This window comes from Thamnophis elegans, chromosome 6, assembly GCF_009769535.1.
Source record: "Thamnophis elegans isolate rThaEle1 chromosome 6, rThaEle1.pri, whole genome shotgun sequence".
NCBI lineage: Eukaryota > Metazoa > Chordata > Lepidosauria > Squamata > Colubridae > Thamnophis > Thamnophis elegans.
Window position 1 is genome coordinate 38,972,553 of NC_045546.1, and position 24,887 is coordinate 38,997,439.

General features: G+C 35.8%; 1 protein-coding gene across 1 annotated transcript; it reads left to right on the forward strand.

Annotated features, from left to right (window-relative positions):
- The first annotated feature begins 548 nt into the window (after nucleotides 1-548).
- Nucleotides 549-19,472, forward strand: ARL6 (ADP ribosylation factor like GTPase 6). Its single transcript, XM_032219245.1, has 8 exons — nucleotides 549-634; nucleotides 1,935-2,093; nucleotides 5,507-5,568; nucleotides 8,030-8,098; nucleotides 11,454-11,548; nucleotides 15,878-16,007; nucleotides 17,219-17,274; nucleotides 18,659-19,472. The coding sequence occupies exons 2-8, from the start codon at nucleotides 1,971-1,973 to the stop codon at nucleotides 18,682-18,684; spliced, it is 561 nt and encodes a 186-aa protein (XP_032075136.1). The 5' UTR covers nucleotides 549-634; nucleotides 1,935-1,970; the 3' UTR covers nucleotides 18,685-19,472.
- Nucleotides 19,473-24,887: the final 5,415 nt, after the last annotated feature.

The window sequence follows — 24,887 nt, forward strand, 5'->3', positions numbered from 1 at the left end:
GAAGGCTGTAAGTAGGCGCGCAATATAATTTGCTAGGATAATACTTGGGCGTTAATAGGATGGATGAGGTTAATTTGTGTTGTACGTATTAACAGGCAGGCAGCCGTCTTTCCAAACCACACCTCTGACACACACGCTCACCCCATTAAAAATCCAACCCTCACCTCGCTCCTAGGCAGACATATTACTGAGCTTTTAAACGTTTCATTTAAAGAAGACATTGACCGAACGCCAAATGTGGAGGGCGGAGAGCAGATTTATCGGGATTACTCGTCCTTCCCCACAGCACTTCTTCGTCACCATTATATTCAAACCCTGCCTCCGTCTCTTGATACTTCTGTACTCCTCCTGTCACGGAAAGATTTAGAGCGGAAGGCGAGGACTTCCATGGCCGATCGCCCCCGCTTTTCTATCCAGGCAATGGCGACTCTCCACCCCGCAAAGAACCATCCAAAATTCACCGCCAACCCTGGGCTGAAAATGATGCTCCGCCTCGAGGAGGGCGTGGCTTAGAGAACGGTTCTGTTTCCGAGGTAACGACGTAGGCGTCGGGGAAGTGGGGGGGGGGAGAGAAGGGGGGTTTCTTGCTCTTTCAAGGCCCGACGGACAGCTGCTGTTGGTCGCGTTTGCTTTGGTGAGTATAGTGGAGGCGCGGATTCCTGCTCCTTTAAAAAGAGGTGGGGGGGAGGGAGAGCTTGAGTGCTTCTCTTGTACTTTTAATTTAAAGTTATGTGTGCTTTTCTCTGCAAGATTAGGTCATCTGGCTTTCCACAGCTTCCCTCACCCCACCCCTCCTTTATTGGGACGAATCCTGAGAGAGGATTAAGATATCCATACGAAAGAACGGGATCGACTCCAGCTTCATGGCAGAGCCGGGGTTTTAAATCCGGGTTTCACCTAGTGAACCATGCCGTTCTTTAAAGCAGCTCCCTGGATGCGTAGGATTTAAAGGCGCCTCGCTCTCAGGCCATGCTAGGAAGGGATTCTGGGTTTGGGGTCCATATATTCGAAAAACACCCGCGTGCTCTTGATTGCCCTTAAAACAATTCTGATATCTGGGGGAACCAGAAATGCAGCAAGTTTATTGACAGCTCGGGGGAAAGATGCTACATTCTTAAAATGCCTGACTTGCCTGATTAGTTGTAGATTTCATTTAAAAGCAGAAATGGCAAGTCAGCACAGAGACTAAATTCAGGTACAATCTACCTTTCCAGTGATGCGACTAGACCTTTTTAGAGGAACGCTGAGAGAGGGAGAGAAAATCTCATTGGTTTCAGCTTAATGTTTTATTTGGAAATCTGTTTGCCTACTCAGAAGCAGCAGACTAAGTGTATTTTCTTTGGGTAGTGTTATAAATGTGATTTTTTCCATGTTTGCTACATCTAACTGAAAATATTATCTGGTTGCACCCAAAGACCCCTGTAGTCCCACTATATTGAAAGATGAAAAGGTTTTATAAAGCTAAATTACTGATAATGTTATAAAGTGGATCTCAAATCCTTTTAAATAAGGCATGAAACTCTTATTTGTGGGTATAATTACTGGGTTCCCATCTTGATTCTTGAATATTTTTAATAGTGCACTGTACAGAAGGTTCAGATTTTGGTTAAACTATAAAATGAGAAATATGGATCTACTTCTAATTTTTTACAAATAAAAACAGCCTCATTGCACTATGCTTTATTAATTATAAAATCACATTTATCCATTGACATTGTGCTTTAACAGGAAGATAAGTACCTAGCCTGTTTTGACCAGAAGACTTTCCAAATAAGCAGCTTATCTACTTGTTCCTTAGGCTAACCAACCTTCTGTGACATAATTTGCAACTATTTCTTCTCCAGGGGGCTCCTGATTTAATTGTCTTGGAACCTTTGCTCCATGTTCATCTATAATAATTTCAATTTTTAAATCTATCTATCTCCAACCTTTAGAAATACACAAATTGTCTGTGCCATTCAATCCAAATTATGGGATTATTTGATAAATTGGCATGTTGGCTTGGTCTGAAAAAGAAAGAAGTTCATGTTCTATGCCTTGGATTAGACAACAGTGGTAAAACAACAATTATCAACAAGTTAAAACCATATAATGTAAGTAGACATTTTTAGTTTATTACCAATTCATTTTATATTGTTGAAAAGCTGATATATATCACTAGAGATATTTGTGGAAACATGGGATGTTTAATACATTGCGATATTTAATTTCAAGACAAAATGTATGTGTGTGTGTAGATAGATAGATAGATAGATAGATAGATAGATAGATAGATAGATAGATGATAGATAGATAGATAGATAGATAGATAGATAGATAGATAGAATGAATATATTTGAGAAGGAGTAAATTGTAAGTAAACGTTGAATGCTTGTACAGTTTATCTTTCAAAAAATAAATGCTAATAGGAATTATGTTTAAATTTGTAACACTGAACTTAAAAAATAAATATTCTTTGGATTGTAAACTTTAATCATCTAATGAATAAATAATTTTAGAAAGAAATAACCAATATTAACAATGAAACAATTAAGAACTAATACAGTATGTCAAATTTGTGAGGACCATTGGTAGTTTTATAACTTTTAAACTAGGGTTACATAGTAAACCAAGTTAATGGTATTTACTGTATATACATAGGAGCCCTAATTATATAGGTGGTCATTGACTTAACAACCACAATAGAGCCCAGAATTTATGTTCCTAGGTAAGAAATTTGTTAAATGGGTTTTGCCCATATTACGATTTTTCTTGCCACATTTGTTAAGTAAATCACTGGAGTTGTTAAATTAGTAACACAGTTGTTAAGTGAATCTATCTTCCCCATTGAATTTGCTTGTCAGAAACTCACAGAAGATAATTACATGACCCCTGGACACCGTAACCGTCATAAATATGAACCAGTTGTCAAGCATCTGAATATAAATCTGTAACCATGGGGATGCTGCAATGATCGTTTTTCAATGTCATTGCAACTTTGAACAGATACTAAATGAACTGTTGTAAGTTGAGGACCACGTATAGGCAGTTTTATGTATTTGCAATTGATATATATGGACCAGAACTAATAATAGCAAAGATTTTGGCATATTTGTGTTTGGAGATGTGATTATCTGTCTGCCATTTTGTATATTCATTTGTCCTCAAATACATTTTCCCAGCAATCTGCTGCCAGTTTTACCAATCTGCTCAGTCTATATTTTCCTATATCTTTTCACTACTTGCTTCTCACCCCTCATCAGCGCTCCCACCTTTTCTTCCCATGCACAGTTGCCAGTCTTTGCAGTGCTTTTTTCTTTCCCACCAGGTCATTCATCCCTGATTTTTTTCACAATATACCATCCAAACCTCCAATCAGTCATTGGTCTTCCCTAATCCCTATAGACTCCAGGTCTCATTATCTCTAGTTTTATTATCCATAATTATAGGGTAGAATGAAATCCCAATGAAAATTGAGTACGTACGTATATATGTAATGTAATAATATGTGCTGGTAAGCTTTTTTTGCCTTGGTATCCATTATGGATATCCTTTTTAGGGACATTTAATACCACATTAATATCTTATTTTACTTCATTCCAAGATTGTTTTATTTTCTAAGACAATCTAGGATTTCAGTCCTATATTTTTTTAAAGAATTGTAATGCCCTGGGTTAAACTGACTATATTTGTACAATTTACATTTAGTTTCACATACTGATTGTTGTGGAATTTTATGCTTTTAGTCTTCTATGTAATTAATCCAGAGCATTTTATTTTTATGTAGCTTAAAATATAATAAATAAGTCACCTCTATAATATTTTTTTGGATTTAAATGGGCAATGACTTGTTTGATTATATCTCTGTAAAACAATATTTAAGTCATGAAACCATTCAGATGATTAATATCATTATAAATAATGATTGATTTGTTAAAAAAGCAATTTTAGCAAAAACATAAAGTATATGTGTACTATGTTTATGCAAAAAAAGTTGAGATTTACTCTGGTTCCTAAACATCTCATTGTTTCTTACCAGTAAATCATCTTCTAGTTAAGATGAAATACTTATGCTTGACAAATTATAAATATTTTTATCTTTCTTAATTGGTGCATAACTCATTCTCTATGTCTTTCTCAAAAGTCAGGAGATTCCACAATATACTTAGATTGCATGAACAGATACTAATCCCTATAGTTTTGTGAGGAACACAGAAAGAGTATATTAAATCTGCATTTCTATAACTGTCTGGTTTGGTTCTGCAACCCAACAAGACAGACAGAGGCTTCAGAGGATAATTAGACCAACCTGCCTGCCATTGAGGACTTGTATACTAAAAGAGAGCTGTGGACATATTTACAGATCCCTCGCATCCGGGACATAAATTGTTTCAACTCCTACCCTCAAAACGACACTATAGAGCACTGTATATCAGAACAACTAAACACAAGAACAGTTTTTTCCCAAACGCCATCACTCTGCTAAACAAATAATTCCCTCAACACTGTCAAACTATTTACTAAGTCTGTATTACTATTAATCTTCTCATTGTTCCTATCACCCATCTCCTCCCATTTATGACTGCATGACTGAAACTTTGTTGCGTGTATCCTTACGATTTATACTGATTGTTTCCTAGTATGATTTGATTGTACCCTATGACTATCCTTAAGTGTTGTGCCTTATGATTCATGATGCATGTATCTTTTATTTTATGTACACTGAGAGCATATGCACCAAAGACAAATTCCTTGTGTGTCCAATCACACTTGGCCAATAAAGAATTATATTCTATTCTAATATTGGATCCCACATCCACAATATTGATGACTAATATTTAGATAACTGGGTGAGAGAAATCCATTGCTTATATCTTTACTTCTTTGCTCAACTACATACTTTTTTTTCCAAAAGTGAATGTTGTAATTGAATTATCATAAGATAAACAACGGTGTCAATCCTGATAAATACCTGCTACAGACATTATAGGCAAATATTTAGGCTTGAAATAAATGTATTTATTTATTTGATTTCCTAACTTCAGACCAATTGTTGACGGCTCATAACAAAACACAATAAAAAAGCAATATACACTAATGAAAAAAGATTGGAACAAACAGCACAGACATATACAAAACATAGCCAACAATTAATATAGCACCCAAACAACTCACATTATAAGATAGGAATAACTACATCACATTGTTGTGTACTAATAAATGAAGTAAAATTAAATGTAAGGTAGTTTATATACTATTGGACTGAATAAAATAAAATAAAAAGTCTGCAGTGCTACCATTATACAGGATAAAAATTAGGGGCAAACATAAAAGATAAATAATTATTTTTTTATGCGAAAGGACATGTATTCTTTTATAAGTGTTAATATAATTGCTTGTTATATATTTCAATAATATTTTATTATTGCTTCAGTACACTATTATTTCAATTAAGAGAGACTATATATTACTGATTTTAAATATTAAAATAACAGTTTGTTTTTAACTCATATTTTCTTTTACACAGGCTCAAGTTCAAGATATTGTTCCTACAATAGGATTCAGTATAGAGAATTTCAAAACATCGAGGTAGTATGCTTTTATTCCAATATTTTTTAGCTTTATATATAATTATGCATTAAATCATTTGAGAAAATATTTCAGATGTAACATTTAAAGTGTCATATTTTCATTCTGAAAATGTCAGGTCCTGAAACACATAAGGTAAGTCTGAATTGTGCATCTCATATGGCAGCGATGGCGAACCTATGGCACAGGTGGCACACGGAGCCATTTGTCATGTGTGCGCTGGCCAGCTGAGTTCACCCTTTTTTTAAAGCCATTTTTCGCCCACCCCAGGCTCCAGAGGCTTTATAGGAGCCTGGGGAGAGTGAAAAGAGCACCCCTCCCAGAGGCCCTCAAGAGGCTTCATGAGCTTCCCTGAAGCCTCTGGAGCGCAAAAAATCAGCCCTACAGGTACACCGGAACTTCAGGGATGGACTTCTGGTTTGCTCAGAAGGTTGTTTTGACTGCTCTGAAGGCTTTAGAGAAGCCTCCTGATGGTCCCTGAAGCCTTTGGAGCACTTAAAACGAGCAAACCCGAAGTGACTTCCGGTTTGCTCGGAGGGACATTTTGACTGCTCCGGTGGCTTCAGGGAAGCCTGAAGGTCCCTGAAGCCTCCGGAGGGCTTCGGGGGGTGCTGGGGGAGGCTCTTTTCACCCTCCCCAGGCTCCTATAAAGCCTCTGGAGCCTGGGGAGGGTGAAAAAAGCATGCAAAAAACGGGGGGAGCACCTGTAGTGCATGCATGCGCACTGGGGGAGTCGTGCATTGCATTATGGGTGTGGCACGCCCGCACACGACCCCCCTGCACTCCCCCCACTTATGGCACGAGAGCCAAAAAAAGGTTTGCCATCGTTGTCATATCGGAATAAAGTTTTAATGAGAAACTTTCTTTTTAATGAACCCAAATCTCTAGAAAGGAATGTTTATTGGAAAAATGGAAGACAATCTTGTATTCACATTTTCTGATAAAATCAGCACAGCTACAGTATCTACCTTAAGTAGTTACTTGTTTCTTGAATACCATCTTGCATTCAAGACATGTTGAGGCACTTTAGAGAAACTAGTTGGAGAAAAATCATGTTATTTTGTTTAGAATCAAATGTTCTTAGGCAGACCCACCTTGTTTCTTCCATTTTTAGCGCTATTCTTATAGTTTAATAGGAGATGTTGAATAAATGAAAGCTAACTTTCTTGCAAGGAAAACACACCTATCTCTTATGTTACAAACATGAACAGCAAATCCGAAAAATTCTTTACAGCTGGGCTCATCTTCCTGACCATATCATGATTGACTATTAATACTGATAGTTTCAGTAGTTATGATGTTGTATAAAATGATTATCTGGGAACATGTCTTTTTTTAAAAATGATGAATTCTATTCAGGCAGCTCAGAAATCTGGAAATAGATGCTATACAATTCAGATTAGAAGCAACTCTATATTAAAGTATATATTATAGCAGTGATGGCGAACCTATGGCATGCACGCTCTGACCAGCTGAGTTCACCCTTTTTAAAGCCATTTTTCGCCCTCCCCAGGCTTTAGAGGCTTTATAGAAGCCTGGGGCGGGCGAAAAGCGCTTCCCCCCCCCCCCCGAGGCCCTCCGGAGGCTTCATGAGCTTCCCTGAAACCTCCAGAGCACAAAAAACCAGCCTTACGGGCAAACCAGAAGTTCAGGAACGGACTTCCAGTTTGCTCGGAGGGTCATTTTGACTGCTCTGGATGCTTCAGAGAAGCCTCCTGAAGGTCCCTGAAGCCTTCAGAGCGCTTAAAACGATCCTCCGAGCAAACTGGAAGTAACTTCCACTTTGCTCGGAGGGTCGTTTTGACTGCTCCGGAGGCTTCAGGGAAGACTCCTGAAGGTCCCTGAAGCCTCTGGAGGGCTTCCAGGGCAGCGGGGGAGGCTGTTTTAGCCATCCAGAGGCTGTATAGGAGCCTCTGCATGCAAAAATGGGGAGAGCGCCTATAGTGCATGCATGCGCACTGGGGGGTCACATTGCATTATGGGTGCAGCATGCCCGCACACAACCCCCCCTGCGCTCCCCCCACTTATGGCACGCGAGCTAAAAAAGGTCGCCATCACTGTATTATAGTATATATAGTAACCATATATTGGGCTGCAGTTTAACAAGATTACAGAGGAAGATGTTCTTCAGGGCAAATTTTAGGAATATGGAGTGGAATAAAAAAAGAATTATGGGAAGTAGTTTTCTTTATATTTAGAAGTGCACAGCACAGAGTAAGACAACAATGTGAAGATCCAATTAAGTTCTTTGTTTAATATCGATTGTTCCTTTGTATAAAACTATGTTTTTAATTTAGTTTGACACTTGTCAATAAAACTCACGCATATTAAATTAAATGTCAAAACATGAGTACTAGTCAAAAAGTTGTTCTTACACTGAATTGGCATTATATAATTTATACAAGATTGCAATCCAGAATGTGTCACAGATCTAATGCTCTGTTTTATTGTTTCTTTACAGTTTATCATTTACTGTGTTTGATATGTCAGGTCAAGGTAGATACAGAAATCTCTGGGAACATTATTATGGGTAAGTCTATTTTTAACAGTAAGTCTTAGTTATTCATGCCTCTATTAAATTTATGAAAATATTTAGTTAAAATAGTTTGCAGAGTAAAATTATTACGTTTCTCTTAGACTTGTCTGCAGTATTCTCACGCATGAACGAAAGGGAAGGAATGATGAATTAGAATAATATAAATATATATAATTATATAAAAACCTCAAATCTGGGAATAATTAAGAAATATATGAAAGGAAGTTAATTATCTATTCCTGTGAAAATTATTGCTATAGTAGCAAATACTAACTTTTAGATAGTTTTATTACCTTTTAAAGTCATCCTTTAAAATGACCAAATTAAATTCCTATTTTCTAGCAGTCTTGGCTAGTCCTTGATTTATAACTATTCATTCCTCAATTACAAAACTGAACAAAATAACTCATGACTAATCCCCAAAATTATGGCCATTGCACTGCCCCCATGGATAGATGATCACGATCTGGGCATTTGGTAACTCATTCACCCTAACAACTGGCTGCCAAACACCCTGCAATCATTGATTGCCATTTGCAATCTTCCCTCCTGGTTTTCCCAGAAAGTTAGTGCACTCTTGCACACCTTTCTTGACTTATGCCACGCCTTCATGCATCCTCCCCAACCCGCATGGCACCCCTCATTCATCCCTGTGCAGTGTGTGCACTCTTCCCAACCTGTGCGATGCTTTTCGCGCACACCGTGTCCTCCTTCCTCTCATGCACCCCCACACACCCTCCCAATCCAGCCCCATGCATCCACTTATTTCGTTCCAGACTGTCAGCAACCATTTACCTGCCTGCTGGCCTAGAACTTGTATATTTCTCCTGGCTTCTTCACTGACTTTGGGATTCACTTAACCATGGCAATTGGACTGAAGGGATTGCCATCACTAAGTGATGCTGTCATGCTTTATGACCACATCACATAGTAACCAACATTCTAAACCCAATTGTTATTGTAAGACAAGGGCTACTTGTAAAGCAATTTACAGAAATTGCAACCCATTAACTTATGGTGGGAAACAGATTGCACACCTTCGATCTTATACTTAATACATTTACAGCTGCCTAATTGTTGAATATATATAATAAATTAATGGACAAATTAAGTTATAAAATATTGGTCCTCCTTATATAAATAATGTTTGAGTGCCTATGGGATTATTTTTATATAACATTAATTAAAATTCTTGAAGTGTTACATGAAATGATATAAAATGATTTATGGATTATGACTTTATATGGATTGAATTATGTCTCCTTTCTCCAGTATTTAAACATTTTATATCTTGAAAACATTAGAGTTTACTGCTTAATTAATTTAATTTAAATTAGATTAAAAACTGCTACATAAGGATCTAAGCTTCTATTACACACTATTTATTTATTTATTTATTATTTTCCAAATAGAGCAATTTTAAAGCCTTGCCACATTTCTTTCTTTCTTTCTTTCTTTCTTTCTTTCTTTCTTTCTTTCTTTCTTTCTTTCTTTCTGTTTCTTTTGGAAGAATCCAAATAGGGAAAATTTAAAACCTCACCACTTTGCAACTTCAAACAAAGTTGGTATTTTTGTTTTGAAAGTACACTATATTGCCAAAAGTATTCACTCACCTGACTTTACTCGCATCTGAACTCCCAATACATGTTCAGGTACAATTCAAGTTTCCTGGTTATTGCCTTTAAAGCTTTAGATACCATAGAACCGAGCTACTTGCAGGACTATCTGCTCCCCTCAACCTCTGCCTGTCCCGTGCATTCCCATATGGACATGCCGCATGCTCCAGATCTCTGCTGATTGGTGTCTAATGGATGTTACAAATTCTCTACCCAATACTCATTTTAATACAGAACAAATAAAATCAGTCTGATAAAATCCAGACTAACTATAATTATCACAAAGAATAATGAAAAAAGTCATTAATTTGGAGAAGTCACGTTATAACTGATATGCATCTGTAGGATAATAAAAATGAATGAAGCATGGAGTAGACTAAGGAAATATCTAGCCACATTATGGGCACTAATGCAGTGTCAGTGACTCAACAATGAATCCAAAAGGCAAAAAAATACTAACAGCAATTCAGTCGGGAAGACATAATCACAGGTTAAATACTGTAAGTTCATATGCAAGTAAAGGCAGGTGAGCGAATACTTTTGGCAATATAGTGTATATTGAGGCTATACTTGCATACTTACTGAGAGTAAACCACACTGAGCTCTATAGATTATGTAAGTACAGGATTGTCTTTTAAACTTGCTTTTTAGTAGTTAAGCATTCTGATTTAGCAAATTGCCATATTACCTTTTAAAGGCTCTAATAGCTTGGATTTAAATTACTGTAAGCAGAATTTCAGTGAGATAATGCCTATCTCATTTTTACAAATAGCTCCTCTTACATTTTTGTAGTACATCCCATGAACATGACTGTCTCCTACTGCTTTGGGGGAAGAGAGGGCTGCTGTGGAGTGGGAATGTAAAAATGCTGTTCTACAACTGCTGTATTACAGTATATATTGCAATTTTGCATTCAAGCTAGTTTTTGAGTTTTTTTAATGTCTATTGCACTAGAGCATTTTCAACTAAGCTTTCTCAGACTTACTACATTTCCCACTTTTTACAACTGTTACATGAATTATTTAATGCAGCCTGATGCATGAATGGATGACAAAGAGATATCATATTTAGCCACCTGGAGTCCTTCGGGATTGGGCGGCCTATAAATTTATTAAACATCAACATCAACATCTTGGAACAAATTTGCCAAATAGAGTCATTTAGTTAAATCTTCTTTTAAAAATCCACTTGTATTAATATAGATTGATTATTATCATTGTTGTTTACAAAAACCTGGATTTCAATGTAAATAGGATTTTTTTTCCTTCCAAATCCTTGACTGTATTTGGATTACTGTATTCCTTGGAACAAAATGCTTGCTAATGCACACTGCCCATCATTCTCACCTGGCTTCTACTGCTAGAAGGAACAACTAAACAATCCTTTTTGAGAATTACATGAAAAGTAAGAATTCTGATTTGTTCTTTCCTAATAAGCCAGAATCAAAAAGTAAGAATAAATCATTGCCTTTGGTTCTGGTCTTTAAAGAAAATAATAAACCAGGGTTGCTGATGATCCTAAACAATTTGCAGAGGTGTCTTGTTTTATTTAGCTGTTCTTATTAGCAGAAGAACCCAAATAAGGGCAGTTGAAGAGCACATACCAGTATGCTGCTTTTCTATGTAATTCTGAAGCATAGCCTATAACACTTTTTTGTCTCACGGCTTCTTACCACTTTACTATTCAGATTTTTCACACATGTAACTCGTGTCTTTTGTTTTTGTATTATGCAGAGATTGTCAGGCCATTATTTTTGTCATTGATAGCAGTGACATACTAAGAATGGTTGTGGCCAAGGAAGAACTTGACACTCTCTTGGCTCATCCAGGTAAGGAATCTTTTTCACAATAAATCAATCGCTTTTGAAATAATTCTACATTACATTTTATTTATTTATTTACTTTCCTTTACTGATTAAAATAAGTATTATTGGAATATTTTTCATTATTATAACTATGAAATGTATTTAATTCAATATTAAAACTACTGAAATTATTATTTTTTTAACATTGAATAAATATTTTTTTAAAATAAGACATTGAATTTAATTTGCAATAAAAACCTCCAGAATTGGACTATTTTTTAATTGGTTATGTTCCATGAAATCAGTTTGACTCTTAACAGTATATACCCGTGATGGTGAACCTATGGCATGCATGCCACAGGTGGCACGTGGAGCCATTTGTCAGGGCATGCAAGACTTTGGCCTTCTTTTGAGGCTATTTTTCACCCTCCGGAGGCTTCCCTGAAGCCTCCAAAACAAAGAAACAGCCCTATGGACAAACCAGAAGTAAGGGAACGGAGTTCCGGTTTACTCATAGGACTGTTTTTCGCCTTCAGGAGGCTTCCCTGAAGGCTCCGGAGGTGGAAAATCGGCCCTACAGACAAACCAGAAATGACTCGTAGGGCTGTTTTTTCTCCTCCGTAGCCTTCAGAGAAGCCTCCTGAAGGTCCTTGAAGGTTCCGGAGGTCAAAAATCAGCCCTACGGGGAACCCAGAAGTTTGGGAATGGCAACTTCCGGTTTGTCCATACGGCTGATTTTCAACCTCCGGAGCCATCAGGGGCCTTCGAAGGCTTCCTTGAAGTCTCCAGAGGACAAAAACCGGCCCGACGAGCAAACTGGAAGTCACTTCCAGTTTCTCTGTAGGTCCATTTTTCGCCCTCTGGAGCCTTCGGGGAAGTCTCCTGAAGACTCCGAAGGTTAAAATCAGCCCTACAGGCAAACAGGAAGTCACCATTCCCAAACATCTGCATTCCCATAGGTCTGTTTTTTGCCATCCAGAGGCTTCAGGGAAGGTCCTGAGGCCTCCGGAGGGCATCCGGGGAGGGGGGCTGTTTTCGTCCTCCCCAGGCTCCTAGAAAGCCTCTGGAGCCTGGGAAAGGTGAAAAAAATGTAGCAAAAATGGGGGGTTGCTAAAATGTTGCTAATTACACGCATGTATGCACTCTGGGGAGGGTTGCGCACATAGCATTATGGATGTGGCACGACGGCACATGCCACCCCTGTGCTCCCCCCGCTTTTGGCACAGCAGCCAAAAAAGGTTTGCCATCACTGGTATATACAGTATATAAACATCTAGGATAGTCTGTCCCTAGCTTGGTCCTTTAGGTCTTTCAACATTGCGCCAGTCAGCACTATAATAGAACCCATTGGTGCTGGTTGTTCTCCTCTCGTCTTTCCTTACACATTTCCCAGCATTGTAGATTTACTTAATAGAACTAGGTTTTTCCCTAGGGTATCTACACATGATAATTTGAGTTAGTCGTTTGAACCTCAAATGAGAAGTCTAGGTCTATTTGAACTTTTCTTTCTTTCTCTGTTTTGGTATTGGTATTCTCATAACTCTATTTCAAGACCAAAGTTCAAAAGCATCTAAACTTTCTATCCTGCTACTTCAGAGCCTAAGTTTCATTTCCATAGAGAATCCATAGGGGATCACAGGAAAACTATTGCCTGCACAATTCTGATCTTTGTAAATTGCAACATCTGGGTATTTCTTCTAAGCTGGCTTTGCTACCCAACCCACTGCTAGTTTGCAGTGTAATTCTGGACAGCTGGTTCCTTTAATGTTGATAATTGATCCTGAAAGGCAGAGGCTGTCCACTACTTCAGTATCTTAATTGTCCATTCTAAGGCTAACTGCTGTACCTATTTCATTACCTTAACAAATCATAATGTGAAAAAAAGGAGCTGACAGCACAACATGTGATCTTGGTGCTCTGAGATCGCAGTCAATATTTCTGCCGCTGGACGGTCCATTCGGACCTAAACTGTTCTGGAGAGACAGTGATTGAGAAGGGCACCTCCTGCTGATCTCAGGGACACCGCAAAGTCCCTGAAAGATCCAGGAATAGCCTTTTTTTCCAGTGAAAGAAACACAGCTAATGAAGCTGCTGAAGTTGGGACAGCTTCGGAACGGGAAGAAAGCAAAAAGAGAAAGTGTGTCGAATTGGTGAGGAAAGTTTATTACTAGAAAAAGAGACTACCCCCCCCAAAAAAAAGTTAAATTAAAATTGAAGATAGAGGACTGTAAGTGGCGAAATTAATTTACATTAAACTTAGTGTGTTTCTAATTTTTTTTTCATGGATGGAATTTTTGCAAAGGCTCCCTATTTTTTAAACTGAATGGATTAATTTTTCCTTCTTTTTTCACTTTTGCTTATACCTATGGATTAAATTTTTCCTTCTTTTTTTATAATATTTGATTGGATTGATTGGATTATTTTTGATCTCCATTTAAGGGTTTTTTTCTTTCTTAAGCTTGTAATATAAAGAAGATAATAAGAAGGATTATAAAGAGGGTTGTAACAGGAGGAAAAGCAGTTACACTGCCACTTAGAGGCTGGAGGCTGGATACATTGTTTTTTCTTCTTTCTCTTTGATCACTTGAGATTCAAGGTTCTTTCAGTTTGTTTACAGACAGTGATAGTAGGAAGAGCACAAGTTGTTTATACAGGTGCTTTTTGGGAGTTCTGTCACTAGCTATTGGAGGGAAGACAACATTTGGACTTGAAAGATAATAAATGAACCTGTTTGAAGTTTATTAAAATAGCCTTGAATCCTATAGTGGCAGTGCCTGCAAAATTGGAAGAATGCCGCAGCAGGAAAAAGAAACTGTAACATTGCAAATGATTATGTTTGAAATTCAAAATTTATTAGTTGTGACAGATAGAATTGAAAAGAGATTGGAGAATATGGAATACAAAACAGAAAAATTAGATGGAAAAACTGAGGATGTTTATCAAATGAAGAATGTGAAGGACAGAATTCAAAAAATGGAAGAAAAAAAATGAGCAAAGAGATAAGAAAACTGTGGATACTGACAACAAAGTGAGCGTGGTTGGTAATGGCAAGAGCAGAATATGGAAAGGGGAGATGGATGGATTGGAACTCTACCCCAGACTTCAAAGCACAGAAGAAGAAAAGAGAGAAAAATTGATGGAGATAAGGAGAGAAATCTTGACCGAAGCACCTGTGATAACCAAAGATAAGCTGATGGAAAGAGCAGATGCTGGGTTTCAAGCTTTTATGAGATACAAAAGGAACAACATGTTGCGAAGAGAGGTTCATACAAGATTTATTAAGAAAGTAACTAGAATATTAATGCTACAAATGGCAAGAGATATAAGATTGCACTATTACTGGAAAGATACAGGTTGATACAATGAAAATGTATAATAAAAACTAAGCTAAATTTAGTTTACTAGTAGTATGTATAAAATGAAGTGACAATAGCTATAGTTAAATAATGATTGATAATGATAACAATACATAAAGATATATTAGTTTGATAATATGAAATTTTATATAAATAACACATGGAGAATAGGAGAGGGGGTTTAAAAGCTTTTTCTAGAATATGTTATACAGATGTATTGCGATTGGATGATTTTAGGATGATTTAATAGAATGTTATCATATAATCCTATTTTAGATTTTGAATATTATATATAAAAGGATGTAAAAACAATTATAGTAAAATTAAGGTTGAGATATAATAATTGTGATATACATGAATATATGTGAATTTAAAATATGTGATTTGATATGAAAAGCAGGTGGTACTACGGAAGAGATGCATGGAAATACTGTAACCAACTGACACACTTTCTACAATTTGTAATGGAAGATGTTTTTTTTATTTTTATGTTTGTTTGTCTTTGTTCAAAAATAAATAAATTTTGTTTATAAAAAAAAAAACCATAAATCATAATGTGAACAAGCCACACAGTTCGCATCCTCCCAGTCTGATTTAACATTTCTTTTTTTAAGCAATTAATCATTGCTTTTCCCATATTCTCTAATAAATTTATTCTGGTTTATGTGTGCTGCTTTTTTGTTATTTAGGAAAAAGTATACTAATTTCATATATTTGGGGGGTTTGTTTTGAAAAATGTTTAAAAATGTTTTTACTTGAACAACAGGATACGTTGGTGCATTTAGAAATGTGTTTTCATTTGCAACAGTTTTTGTGCTTAAACATGAATGGAAGATTATTTAGATATTTCTTCAGAAATAAACATTCCTAGAGCTTTCATCTTGAGGGTTGTAATCTTTAAGGAAGATACTGACTAGTGAACAATGTATGTTTCCCATTTCTATGTAAAACAGTTTTCATATATATGATGACAATTTAACAAATGATTATGTTCTAGATCTTAAACACCGCCGAATACCAATTTTGTTTTTTGCAAACAAGATGGATCTTAGAGATGCTGTATCCTCTGTTAAAGTCTCTCATTTACTGACATTAGAGAACATCAAAGACAAGCCATGGCAGATCTGGTAAAATTCTGATTTTATAACAAATAATATTTAATGTGAATTAAATTATATTTTGTATTTGGATTTTGAATGTTTTATTCCATTGTTCTTTAGTTTTCTTGTGCATACTAGTTAATAGTTTGCTATCCAATAAATCTTTTTACTCTCCATAATTCTTATTTGGAAAGTGTTACTTTCACTAATGATGAATCTGCAAAATTTCACTGAATACAAGATTTTGTGCAAAATGAGGAAGAGAGTTGGTTTCTTCCATGCATACATGACCAAATACCCAATGTATATGCATGCATGCATGCATGAGTATATGTATTTTTAAATACATATTATATGTATGGGAGGAGAACCTTCTAGTTACATTTTTAGGTTTAATTTGTATGTCTCCAAATTCAAATAGTTTCATTGTGGCTTACATTTAACTATAGAATTTTATTTATTTATTTCATGTGACATAACAGAATACAGCATTAATGCATAAAAATTCACAAAAACAACAAGTAAAATGTATATTAAAATACAAAGCATCACAGCATTTTAAAAACACACAGCACAAATAAAATTATGAATAAAATTAAATTATGAGCAGTTACTGGGATTACTAAACCTATGGCTGGATATCTGGATTGTTTAAACATTTGGCAGCAGCGTCCTAAATTGCAATGTAGATTAGCCTCCTTGTGCACTTGGGCAGTGTGACTTTGTCACAGCTAAATGCACATTCTAGCTGCTGGACTTCACAAAGATTTCCCAGCAAGAAGCAGCACGGATACTGAAAACTATAGAATACTTTTAATCCTCTGCTTTATCGTTGCCATTTTTCTGGGAAGATGTACACAATTACAAAGCACTGGGTTACAACTGCCCCCAAATTTCAGGGATTTGTTTGGGGCCTAGAATATTCTTGGAAATAAAAGAGGACACTGGCAGCTGGCTCTTTTGATGCCAATTTCTTGGACTTTTTTTAAAAGTGTTGTTAAGATATAAAGCACAGTAGGACAGATAACCTGGCATGCACCAGCATGGAAAATCCAGTATGTTAACTTCTTCAGCAGATCAGGAAGCAGGAAGTAACTTCACAATTAATACCATCTATATTTGATACTAGATCTTATAACTAAAGACCGTTGAGTATGTGTGTGACTCACTTGAAGCTGATTAATTTTAAAAATATTTCTTCAGTTGCTTATATCACTTACAAGAATGTGTTCTTTTAGTGCTAGTGATGCTCTTAAAGGAGAAGGATTGCAAGAAGGTGTGGACTGGCTACAAGGTATGTCTTAATTTTGCCTTCCTTGGTTTTTTTTCCCCATAAGCCCTCCTTTTTAAAAAAATATTTTTCCATCATTTCATTTTGTTTTTTCCTGCCTATTTCTGCTGTCAGATCAAATTACACAGTAAGTATCCTTACAATTATTTGGATGCTTCTTTCAATGAGACACTCATTCAAGCAAGGTATTCTGTATCAGTAATATTTTTATTCCTGTGATTAAAGTCAAAATAATATTATAAAAATATTCATTTCCATTTTTTAAATTCATTGTAAATACAATAAAAAGAATAACAGTTCTAATTTCTGGTTGAAGTTTGATCCAAATGATAGCTTTTGTTTAAAGCATCTGAAATTATATGTATATGTGTGTGTATATATACACACACAAGGTTCTTGCTATTATCTCAATTTTTAAGATGTACTTTTACTGTTTCCTCTGTAAAACATCTTAAAATGGGTTGCAAAATGCAACACATTAAAAAACAATATAAAATCAAAATCATTTAAATATATATATAAACCAAAGCAGTTAAAAGAGAACAATAAATACTGAACAGAAGCCATTTATAGAACTTAATTCCAAGATGATTGTTCATACTCGCATTACAAATATGCTGTATGTGAATTATTTCATGTAACATCACTTATAAGGCTAGTCATTCCATTAGTCTTCATAAGACATTTACTTAAGCAATTCAGAGAAGATGATTTTGCTACTCCTGTCTTACCTAAAGTTTGCTTGCTTTAATATTACCTACAAAGCAACAGTGTTGCTTGAGCTGCCATAACAAAAGAGCAGCTAAAGGCATTTTTCTCACAAGTAGGAAGAGACACTGGACCTCAGGTTATTTTCCTACAGCAAGCAGAATATAGCAAACAAATCTACATTAAAAGATCATTAGCCTCCTTTATATCACTGTTAAAAGATTTCACAGAATAAGATATTAAAATAAGCTTTGGTTTTAACAATAAAAATATACACTTTTTGAAAAAGAATAATTAGACAGCAACTAACAGTTTCATATAGTTGGTTAACACTTTATTCTAATACTTTCCAGTCAAGAATCTTACGTAAAAAAAACACCACTAGATGTCAGCAAAGATTGAAGATTGAGATGCAGAGAAACCTTGTAACTAACTACAATATATATTATATGGAAATGGAAAACTTTACATATTTAGAATTTTGAAATAGTATCTCAGAACTGTCCATCAAAAACTAGGCTGCTGGACATTTCTGTTCATGAACCAGAAAATCTATAAACATTTGTACATTATTCCTTAATATTTTAAAATGTTCCTGAATGGTAATGATGTAAATTTTTTGATGGTATCCTATATGAAAACTGCATTTTAATGTGAATTTGTATTTGTTTTTATCTAGATCAGATCCAAATAATGAAGACATGAAAAGCTAATATGCTAATGGAAATATTAAATATAATTTATAGATACTGAAGGCCTCGGAGACAAAAACTTTAGGCCTGTGTGTTTTCTTGTGTTGGTTTTTATAAAAGCCTTTAAAAATAAAATGGTATTTTTGCTAATAGTTTATAATACCCATAATGTGACCAGAGATTTAACTGTAATCAAATAAAATGATGAAGTAATTGTATACTATTCAAAACCCTTTGGTATATTTTTGTTTGATTTTTAGTTAGAACTTAGGGGAAAGCATGATATCTTAACAAAAATGATTTCTGAAAAGCTTTGCATAGTGTCTTACATTCAGAACTTCACACTGGCCATGTCTCTTCCTGAACTAAAATTAGGTTTCAATTTAATAATCATAAGAAAGAAAGAAAAATGCTGTAAAACTTAAACTAGCATACTTCTTTTCTTTTAAACTTTTTTTCCTGCAGCTGGGAAGACTACTTTTGTCCCCTTTCTTCCCCATCCATTGTTTTTTTTCATCATGTTGTATTGTCTAGCCCATAGATCATGGTTTACCCTATGTACAAAATAACTTCAAACCATAGTTTTAAATTTGAGTTTATAAACCTGTTTTATATAACAAACTATTGAGAAAGAGAATAAATAAGGGTTAAGAAAAAATGCAACTAAAGTTATTTTTCAAGACAGGTAATAGAAGATAACATATATACAAGCACCAAGCTAGACTGTTTTTCTCTAAGCAAAACAAGTGGGTTGTTGTTGTTGTTGTTATAATTTTTGGTGAGATTCACAGCCTTTGGGGCTGGTTGGTAGCTCAACAGCTCAAGTCCTAACCAAGGACCTAGGAACTATTAAGGTAACGTCAGATGATATAAGCTGTTCCAAGTAGGATGGTTTTTTGTAGAATCAGAATGTTCAAGTCTGATAAATTTAAAATTTCCAAATAGCAAGGTAGCCCTTTGGGTATTGCTTCAAGGGCTCCAATTACAATCGGGACAACACATAATTTCTTTTTCCACAGTCGCTCAACTTCAATTTTCAAGTCCTGGTACTTTGTGATTTTTTTCTTGCTGTTTATCTTCAATTCATGCATTTCCAGGTATTGCAATGTCAATGAACCATATTATTATTATTATTTTGCAAAATATTCAGTTTTCTCTGGAATTTTTTTTTCTTCTGGAATAGGATGATCCACACATTGCAGGGAGGTTTTCACATGTCCAGAACTGTAACATCTCAAAGTATGGTATTCTGGATGATACACTTCTGAAAAGGCACAAATCATTTGAATCAACCCCTTTAGGGTAGTGAGAATGAACATTTCTAAAACAAACTGTTCTATTTTGCATACTTGTACTCCCATAACACTCATAGGCATCTTTCATGTCTTAGTAGGCCATGTTTATCATGTCAAACAATCCACTGCAATAGACATTTGGTATAATTTTTAACTTTCACAGAAAGCAGCTATGCCATACAATATTTTAGTTAGATGTTAATTGTGAATTTACAAGCTATTTGGATATTTATGATGTGCTATTTATGTGCTAAATTATATTGATTTCTGTAACAGCTTAAAAATATTTTGATAAATAAAGTACATAACTGACATAATGAATTCTGTATCTTTTAAGATGACAAATGTTGCATTCATGAAATGAAATAGTTTGAAATATTGTAGGGAGCATTTTTCAGAGACCATGCTACCCTTGGGGAAAATGCAAAGCAGGCAAAGCACTCTGTAAGAATTGCTTCAAGATATTATGGTTATTTGGACTAATATTTTTCCTAGTTAAAAGTTGAAGGGAACAGGCTTTCATTGGAGAGTGAAGCAAGCTAGCAGGACAGAACTTCCACATCTTTGAGCTGCATAAAGAGAAGGGAATGATTGGAATTTATTACCATATTTGTTTTATATTTTCCAATTTGGGGGCTACATAAATCCTTGGTGATTCTGGGCAGCTTAAAAATGTGAACATGGTTAACCAGAAGAGCAAAAGTAAGCTAAACTAAAGCGGACACTACAACTACCTCAATCACAAGGCCTGGGAGAACATCCACTGTTTTGTCATTTCTGGACTATCACAAGGATGGAAACTGCATGAATCAACTGGATAGCTTTAAGGATACATTTTATATTGAAAAACATAATTGAACTTTTCACCTGTCTTTATGGAAAATGACATTAATCCAATTAAAATAATCATTTTTATTTTGTAGTATAGAACCTTTGACCAAAGCAATTTCTATTTGATATATCCAACTATTGATATATATTTGCAGGTAGTACTAGATACCTCTCTGTTGTTACTATGGTAAAGACTATTGAACAATTAAGAACATAAGGAACTGCTAAGAAAATGAGCAATGCAATCTAGCTTTAGGTTGGACATATATCATGTTCACAAAATATACAATATATGCAATATATAAAAACTAGATTAGAAAATAACCTGATGCTAATTATTAAATGTATGCAATTCATCTATAAAAAGAGGCATAAAAACTAATAGGAATGCTCATTGCATGTTCATGAAAAGTTTTGCAACCTAAACGTAGTATGCTTAAGAGCATACAGATAGGTAAATATATATAGAAATGTAATTGGGTATTTTAGAGTTTTTCAGTTTTTCTAATTTTAACAAGTATGAAATCAGTGGAATTTACTAATAAACAGCATAAATAGGATTGTATTGTCCATAAATTAAAAGGGGAATGAAATGAATTGTTTTTCAAAATTACTCAAAGAGAAAATCAACATGCAATTTGTTCAAAAATAAAACTAGTAATTGGCAGCAAAGCAATTTGAATAATGAATATATTTTAATGAGATTTATTTAGCTCTTAGCAATATATTCTGAATAAAACATTCGAAATCGCTGGAGATTTTTGTTGTAAGCTGTTACTTTTCAAAGCTATGTAACATGTAAAAATCTTTAGAATATAAAATATATCTTTAGCCCTTAAATGGTTTCACAAATAGGTTTTGCCATCCTTGTAGTTTCTATATGGTAACTAGGGCCTCATTGTTAACTGTTTAATTTGCATGTATTTACATGTTTTTTTAGTTGGCAATTAGGGTCAGAGGCTAGAGGCTTTTGCCACCTACCACATGACAAATAATTTCTTATATGAAATATAAGAATTTAAGGCCAATCCTAAAGTGTGTATTACTACAGTGCCTTTGTCACAATGCTTTGGGTAAATGTTTGATGTTACTGTATACTAATAGGGAGCTATCATCTAAATGATCCAAATCTTCTTACCAGAAGCAGAAGTAGGTTATTTTATTGCACGCTAGAAAGAAAAGCTATAATTATTCAAGCATACGGTCCCTTGGACAGCTGTCAAGGCCTCAGAAAGTGAAGAGTGGCAATACCTCTATAAACCTACCTACCCACCTAATCAATGGGATGGGTCTATTTGATGTAGTGCTTAAGGTGGTAGCTTAAGCTATGAGCTCTCCCTTAGGCATGAAAGCCAGTTGGGTGATTTTTGGGACCAGTAATTTAGCCCAACCCATCTCTCAGGGTTGTTGCTATGGGGAATATAAGAGATGGGAACATTTGGTATGTAGACTTCCTTGAGTTGACAAAAAATGGCAGAATAAAAAGATAAAGTCCAAGGTGTTGTATAACTACTTTACTACTTGCTACTTACCATTTTAATTTCAGAATTGAAATGTAATGTTAAATTAATATATAGAATTAATCCTAGCAAGGGTATTGTGCTGAGATTGCCACCATTGATCAAATAACTGGCTTTAAGTGTTTATGTTTGGAGCATAGTATTTGCCAAAGACTTTCTAAGGCATGGATGTCAAACTCACCATGTCATGTTGCTGTCACATGATGTATCACATTTTTTCTCTTCACTGAGCTGGGGGTCGAGGCCTGAATGTGACGCATCTGGCCCATGGGCCGCCAGTTTGAAACCCCTGTTCTAAGGTAATTAGGATACTCTACTCAGGAAGTGGGTTTTTAAATTTCATCCCATATCCTGGAGTGACATAGACATTTGTTCCTTTGCCAAGGGCAGCGCAATGACTCAGCAGTTAAGATGCTGGGCTTGTCGGCTGGAAAGCCAAAAGCCCAGGTTCGAGACTTGAATGCCATGCAGTGGGTAAGCTCCTGCCTCACCCCAGCTCTGTTCAATCTAGCAGTCCGAATGCATGCAAATGTAAGTAGATAAAGTGATATCACTTTGGTGGGAAGGCAACAGTGTTCCATGATGTCATATCGGCCACATGACTATGAAAATGTCTTCAGATAGTGCTGGCTCAATGGCCTCAAAAGATGAGATGAGCAACACCCACATTGACTAGGGAGTAAAATCCACAGGGAGTCCTTTACCTTATGTTTGCCATGAATCTAGAAATCTAGGCGCTTCCTCAAGGTTGGCTCCAATCTGCAGGATTTATTTATTTAGTTTATGGCAAATACGTTAAAAAGCACATCCCAATTATATGCTTAAATATGAAAATATTTATTCTATTTACAAATTCAAAGGTAAGATTATATAGTAAATGCATGATGGTGTAGCATACATACTATAAGATCTCTTGAATTCCCCTTATATGTGCTCATTGTCCCACAATGTGTCACATTGGCTGCTATGTTCCAAAGACGAGAGCTTTTCCATTTAAGAAGTAGGCTAACATACCTGCCATGTTGAGTCCTAATCCTATTGAGGCTTGACCAGGCCTTAAGGGGCAGATTGAATCCTTTTGCTTCAGCTGTAGAGCAGGAAATGTTGTGATACTCTGGAGGAGCAATAGAGGATCATTCTTGCATCCAGGCCTGAAGCAGATTGAAGTTGTTATTCAGAAAGTTTCTGGCTCTCCTGATAGGTGGATGTCTGGAAAAAAGCCTGTTGTTTATTAACATCAGTAATATCTGCATCGCTTGGCATGTGAGTGTTACTATTTTCTTGTACTCTTACAGAATTCCCTTTATGGTGGAGAAATATGACTCAAAACTGTTAACCAGAAAGTGGGAATAGATCATATTGTACCCACATAGCATGATTCACTCTGCAGGATGAAAGAAGTGTTCTTGTACTTATTCACTTAGCATTCTCATTGGCATTTATATAATTGTTGTAATGCATTGTTACTTTAATTTTTATTTGTATATTTTTCGGTCCACACAACATTCAAAGCAGTTCAAATGTACAAGTTTCAAATTGTTTACATTTTGGGCTTTTATTTTGAAGATAACACATTGAAATGTTCTTTTAAAAGAAAACTGATTTATGCAATGGCATACAATTATTGTAGGCCCCAGTCCAAACTCATTTATTCAGAGAGCTTCCTTCTGTGTACATGCCTTAGAGCAGTTTTTTTTTGTTCTGGAAAAGGAAGTGTCTTGGAGAAAATAGCTGAAGAATAATAAATACTGTTAAGATTATGTAGCAAGACAGCCTTTGGTATACCCTAGTTATTCCAGTTTTTAATTTGATCAAAAAAACCCAGCCCCATTGTTGTACTTTTTGATATATATATATCATATCCCTCCCTTTGCCTAAGACCCAGTCAAGAGTTGCTTAGATAAGGCTTATTCCTAGGTAGGCGTTTGGTGTAAGTGCTACAGGCACTCAATGTATGTGTGTACATTATATATATATTATCTAAGCAACTCTTGACTGCACTAAATTCATCAATATTTAGTGGTCTTAAGTCTTAAAAGTATGTATCCTACAGTATATCTATCGTCCAGATCTCCACGAACATATTTTGCTGTTTGCTGTTGTGTTTTGTTTGTCGTTTGTGTTTGGTTTTTGTTGCTTTTTGCTATCACAGATAAAGAGGGCTCTGGGTCTTAGGCAAAGGGAGGGACACGAACTTATTTTTTTAAACGTTTAAAAAATATTTTTAAAACAGGTTTCCAGCAGGTTAAATTAGAGGCGTTCGAGGCAGTCACTCCAGTATTACTTTCACGCTGTTGTCGAGAAATAAACACACCTATCGGTGGTGACTTGTTTATTTTCGGAGGAAAGGCAAAACTCGATCAACCTGAACTTCTCGGCCGCAGAGAGTAAGGGAGGAGCAGGGGAGAGGCGACACCGGCGAGCGAAAACTCACGGATCACGCGCGGTGGGGGGGGGGAGAGCTCCTGCGCTGTGGGGGAGAAAAGGCGGGGCTTGGAGAGAAGGGGCGGTGCTGGTCAGGGCCCAGGCCCGCCTCCTGGGTCGGGCCGCTGAGGGAACCGTGCAAATAT

What these genes read in the sequence shown, in the direction of transcription:
- ARL6 (XM_032219245.1), top strand. Translation starts at nt 1,971, where the DNA reads ATGGGATTATTTGATAAATTGGCATGTTGGCTTGGTCTGAAAAAGAAA. An exon ending in ACAAGTTAAAACCATATAAT is followed by an intron (nt 2,094 to 5,506) that starts GTAAGTAGACAT and finishes TCTTTTACACAG; the next exon opens with GCTCAAGTTCAAGATATTGT. An exon ending in GACAAGCCATGGCAGATCTG is followed by an intron (nt 16,008 to 17,218) that starts GTAAAATTCTGA and finishes GTGTTCTTTTAG; the next exon opens with TGCTAGTGATGCTCTTAAAG.